The sequence below is a fragment of the Henckelia pumila genome, chromosome 4 (assembly GCF_033568475.1).
Source record: "Henckelia pumila isolate YLH828 chromosome 4, ASM3356847v2, whole genome shotgun sequence".
NCBI classification, from domain to species: Eukaryota; Viridiplantae; Streptophyta; class Magnoliopsida; order Lamiales; family Gesneriaceae; genus Henckelia; species Henckelia pumila.
The window spans coordinates 139,963,408-139,969,365 of NC_133123.1; the positions used below are offsets into that span (position 1 = coordinate 139,963,408).

The 5,958-nt window shown below is 33.4% G+C and overlaps 1 protein-coding gene across 1 annotated transcript; it reads right to left on the bottom strand.

Annotated features, from left to right (window-relative positions):
• Positions 1-250: 250 nt before the first annotated feature.
• LOC140866943 (uncharacterized) lies at positions 251-1,487 on the bottom strand. Its single transcript, XM_073272004.1, has 2 exons — positions 694-1,487; positions 251-630 (listed from the first exon to the last, which is right to left on the bottom strand). Exons 1-2 carry the CDS (start codon positions 1,103-1,105, stop codon positions 476-478), a joined length of 567 nt encoding a protein of 188 aa, XP_073128105.1. The 5' UTR covers positions 1,106-1,487; the 3' UTR covers positions 251-475.
• Positions 1,488-5,958: the final 4,471 nt, after the last annotated feature.

Sequence of the window (5,958 nt, forward strand, 5' to 3'; positions counted from 1 at the left end):
TTTTATTTAGATATGAGAAAAAATTATGGTAGTTTTTTAAAATATTTAATTTTAGCTGTTTATATACAAAAAAAATATTGCATTTAGAGTTTTTTTTTTAAAAAAGTAAACCCAAAATTTAAAATATAAGGAAAGTTAGTTTAAGGACAAATTTGTCTAATTATAAATTGCATATAGAAGGTGAAGTCCCATCTAAAAATTCTTAAAAGACAAATGATAGGAAAAAAATTACCAATATCAATACATCAAATTAAAGTAAGAACATCGTTCGTATTACACATATATGTTACATAATAAAAGTAGGGATCATTCAACATCGGAATTCAGACCAGCTTATAATGATTAATTTATTACACATATATATTGCAGCGTTACGAAAAACCTTTGCGAACCCCCCCGTGTTTTTTAAAAGCAAAAGGAGGGGTACACAAAAATCAGTAGAAACAGAGTAGGAATTGTCTGATCAGTAAATGGGCTAGCGGAGGCGGAGAAGTCGCCGGAGATGGTCAGTGGCTCCGGTATCGGTGTCGATCCCCGCTGCCTCAACTTTGCAGCAGAGCTTTGGCCTCAAAGAAAACCTGGGCAAAGGCAAGCTGCTCGGCGGAGGAGATATAGCGAACACCACAGAACCTGAAAACTCGTCGGAAATGTTAGCTTCCACAATTTTATAATCATGGGGAGTGATGTAATTACCTGGTGAGGCTAAAGGCGAAGCTTTTGCAACGGTATTGGTAAGGTTACCACCCAAAGGAGTAGTGGTGGTGGATATTGAAATGATTTTGTTCTCTTTTCTGGAAGAATTTGGCCTCTTGGGTGAGTCTCTTGTTCTAATTATATAATTGTTGCCGGTTTTCCTGTTCGTAGGAGGGCAAGAGAAACCTCTGGTGGAAGCTGGGAGAGGAAGAAGAGGTGGCTGAGCCGGTGGTTGGAGTGAAAATGGAGGGTAGGAGTGGGAAAGAAAAGGTGGTGGTGGAGCCTGTAAAATACCAGGTTCTTGAAAATTTGAAGGCGAAAATTTCCCAAAGGGGCTACATGCTAAAGGATGGTTGATTTTCTTAGGATTTTTGTATGCAGGAACTGTTTGATTTGGTGATCTTTGAGTCATTAGTACTGCCTAGCTAGCTAGCTCCGTTGGAATATATATATATATATATATATATATATATATATATATATATATATATATGTGCAGGCAAATCAGAGCTCGAGTAATATATATATATATATAGATCAGCAAATTCGATTAGGCAAATGATCTCAAATAAAACCGGATGATCAGAGGCCCTTTCAGCGCAGAATAAATTAATTGATAGAAAGATATCAACAAATTACAGAGAACTATTTCCAACTTCTTGGCAAAAATATGGGATAAACGAGAAAACAAAACCACAGAGAATTAAATTTATATATATATAAAATCTAATCTAGCTTAATTAATAAATATGGGATTTCTTCGAGTATGAAATGAAACCCAGCTGGGGTTTGGATTCTCAAGATCCGAAAGAGCAACTTTCTTGAAGCTCCCTTAGGTCCCTTTAAATAGAAAGAGAATCCTCCAACGGCTACTTTATTTTATTTATTTATTTATTTATTGCCTTTTTTTTTTTTTCTTCTTTTTGTGTGTGAGTCTCTTTGGTATACGGTATACCAACTTTATATATATTGGATTTCTGAGAAATAGGAGTGGAACTTGCAAAATTCATGTCACGAGTATTATTTTTTTATTTTTTATTTTTACAATTTCTTTGTGTAGTCTGAAAATTCATTGATCAACATCTTGAGACGATTGTAAATAAATATATAGTTCAATATTTTAAAGATGGATGAAGTATGTTTGATCATATTTGGAAAAAAAAATTGAGACTTTAATGTGAGCAGGCGTTGAATTATTTAACTTTAAATATTAGATTATATTTGGAAATAAGTACAATATATTGGGAAAATTGCATGTAAACTTAGATTGATAATTTGAGTAATAAAATATTAAATGTAGTGGAAAATGTGAACTAAATGAGCTTAAATAAATATATTATATGTAAAGTAATTAAAAAAATGGTCTATTTGTTTATCCAACATATAAATTTGACTTAGGGAGAAAAGATTAGTAATTTTCATGGTGGTCGGTTGACGCACGGGATATATATATATATATATATATTCCCGAGTCTTTGATATTAAACGGTGTAGGGCGGCAACCGCCGGTGCAATTGTGACCGTAGGATCTTACGAATCATTTTCAAGATGTAGCCGTTGTGCCCGTGAGGACTGTCGATCTTCCTCGATATACGTGGATATGGACTTTTGGATAAATCAGGGCCGTACACGTCTTTGGTTGCCCTCTCGTGGAAGGAATGGGGTTATAGCTTAGGTAGCTACGGATTTTTTAAAACAAAAATTGTAAGTTTTACAGGTCGGTCAAACATATTTAATTTTCCGATTAATCAATATATATATATATATATTATATATAATTATGACAAAAACTTCTATCAAACGGTCTCAAGAGTCATTTTTTTAGACGGATCTCTTATATGAGTTTTCAATTAAAAAGTATTATATTTTATGCCAAAAATATTACTTATTATTATAAATATAGGTAGGATTGACCCATATCTCGAATGAAACCGTTTCACATAAATATTACTCATATATTATATACATCACCATGCATGCACAAACATGATATGATTGCCACATTTGTTCCTTATTAATTAATATTAATATCATATACGCATGGCACCAGCTCAATTGACGTCAAATTTTACAAGAAAAAAATAAGATTTTTTAGATGATACATTTCATAAAATGTAACATCAACATTAAATGTTTTTAAGATCTTAAAAAAAGATTTTAAAAAAAAACAAGATGAGCGTATGCATGATCGGATAACATTAATGATATCCTAGTCCCGGTGGGGTGGTTCACCCGGGAGGAGGATAAGTAGCAGAGATGCCTCTCTTCTCGTGACAGCGGAGCAGGTCCTAGCCCGACTATCTTTAAGAAGTGTGATGGTGTCCCGGTGAGATATCCCGGGTGCCTAGAACCCGGGGTAGGGTATAATCTGGAGGAGTGATATCCTAGTCCCGGCGGGGTGGTTCACCCGGGAGGAGGATAAGTAGCAGGGACGCCTCTCTTCTCGGGACAGCGGAGCAGGTCCTAACCCGACTATCTTTAGGAAGTGTGGTGGTGTCCCGATGGAATATCCCGGGTGGCTAAAACCCGGGTAGGGTACCCGAGCCTGAGGCCTGGGAAGCCATGGAGATCCCGGGTGGTTGAAAGAGGCCCGGATAAAAACAGGGGAGCCAGGAATCTAGGAATAACCCTTAGGAGGGTAGAAAAGGAAGGAAAGTGGGTGGGGCCCGAGCTTTTTTGTCACGCCCCGCTCCCGGGTCGGGTGACATCGCCGTTGCTTTCAAATAAAATTCGAAAACAACCAGACTCTTAGTACAGAATTTAACTAAAACCAGTCTATTTCATAGATAAAATCCAAAATATATGTACAACTCAAAATTTCCAAATTTGGAATAAACTTTGCGGAAATGTCTTACAACTTAAAAATCAGTATAATAACTATAAAATCTCAAAACTATCTTCATCACCATCTTCAAGACATGACTTTTCTCGATTTCTTGATCAACTCGATCTTCATTCCTATCTGAGGAGGAAAGTAAGGGGTGAGTGTTTTGAAAAACACTCAGCAAGTGGGGGCCGAACGATCATATCAAAAATACATATATATAGATATATTCATTTGAGAAAACTTATACTTGGATTTCAAGCATGTCATATTTCAAAACATATCATCTAATAACATGTCTCATCATAACTTAACATAAACATCATCATCATAACAAAATCAACATGATTTATATATTTTGGCCAGACACTGAAATTCTTCTCATTAATCGTGGCTAACTGATCAGTTCCCTATATGTAATCCCTCTAAGGGGTGAGGTCATTTGTCAGTTATTCTTACCCACCGCATCAGGGCCATAACATAGCATAGTTCGAAAATTCTCTTTCCACTTTTAATTTGAGTCATAATAGTGCCAAAACATACTTATAACAAATCTTATCAAGAATAAGAATTACATAGCAAAATTCGAAAGAATATCATGAATGATCGAAATTTTAAATCATACATAATATTTTAAAACATAAGCCCACTTACCGTTTAGATAAGTACGAAAATCAACAGACAAAACTTGGATCGAAAATTCCAAAGACATTTCTCGAAAATCAAAATTGATAAACTTTCGAAAATTCCAAATTGGCTTCCTCAAGGGTCGGTAGATTATTGGACAATCTCTTGCACTAATTCCTCCAATTTCCTAGGCCACAACCTTCGAAATCATGGGAAGATTAGTAACTCTAATTGCTAGCTTAATCTTCTTTTAAAAAAAACTAAAGAAAGTGGACCTACCTTGAAATCTCAAAATTCGAAGAGCAAAAGTGGCGTGAATCTTCTGACACAATAAGAAATTCTGCACTCTTCGAAAATAAAAAAAAAAATAGTGGGAACTGTTGAAAATATATATAAATATATATTATTATTTATTGTTGAATGTTGAAGGTTGAAAGTTGAAAATTGAGTTGTAAAATATTGAAAATTAGTGTGTGATGATGTAATTAATGATGTATTAATTTTTGACTAATCTCCAATTGAGATCTATAAATAGGTCTCTCCATTTGTGTAGAAAAACACAATTGTGAAGAGAGAAAAATTTTATAAAGTGTAGAATTTGATAAATTTTGAGTTTTTGAGTTTTTACTTTTTACCGTAAATTTTTACTTTTTCACAACACGTTATCAGCACGATCGCTCGAAGGTTCTCTATATTTTCCGACGCTCCAAAATACAAGAAGAAGTCAAAAATATTCAACAAGTAAGAATTTTTATTTTACTGTTTATATATTTTTATTGTGTATATATTAATATATAATATCATGTTATGAAAAAATAAGTTTTTTTCAAAACTTGTTATAAATCCTGGGAGGATGTTAAGACGACATCCCACACTCCCGGTAAGGGATACGACAAGTATAAAAGCCTCTAAGGTTTTTAAACAATAACGTGATATATATTTATTATGTATATATATATTAACTATATTAATATATAATTTCATGTTATTATATAAAAGGTTGTCTATGACACTGACCTTATAATAACGTGATATGATATATATTATTGTGTATTTATATACTAACCATATTTGTATAATCTCATGTTATTATATAAAAGGTTGTCTACGACACCGATCTTATAATAATGTGATATGATATACTATACCTGACTTTATACTAACTATATTGGTATAATTTCACAACATTATATAAAAGGCTGTCTACGACACTGACCTTATAATAATGTGATATGATATACATAATTATTTAATTATGATTATCATTATATGCATTACATGATTATCACGAATTTTTATTCAACACATACTCAATTTTTTCTTTACCCCCAACGGTCACAAACGGTAACAAAACGGCTAGTTTTTGCCCTATAAATATGTTCACTCAAACTCATTTTCAATCACACCAAATTCATTCTTTCTCTCAAAATATTTTATCCTCGGTTTTTTCGAAGATGGAGATGATGACATTTATAAGGATATTTTTCATAACGACTATGATCATCATGCTCACGAGTCTTTTACTCACCAGCGATTTTCCAACACATATTTTTTCTCTATTTGTATACGCACTTGTAATTTACGTTCTTCCATTATTTTGTATTGTCATATTTATGGAAATTAACTAATAAAATGCATTGTTATTTTCTAGTACCACCATGTCGAACTTGGCGAAACTCGAATTCATTGCACTTGATATAACCGGAAAGAATTATATGCCATGGACCCTCGATGTAGAAATGCATCTCGAGTCATTGGGTCTTAACGAAACTATCAAAGAAAATAACATATCATCCTCACAAGATAAAGCAAAA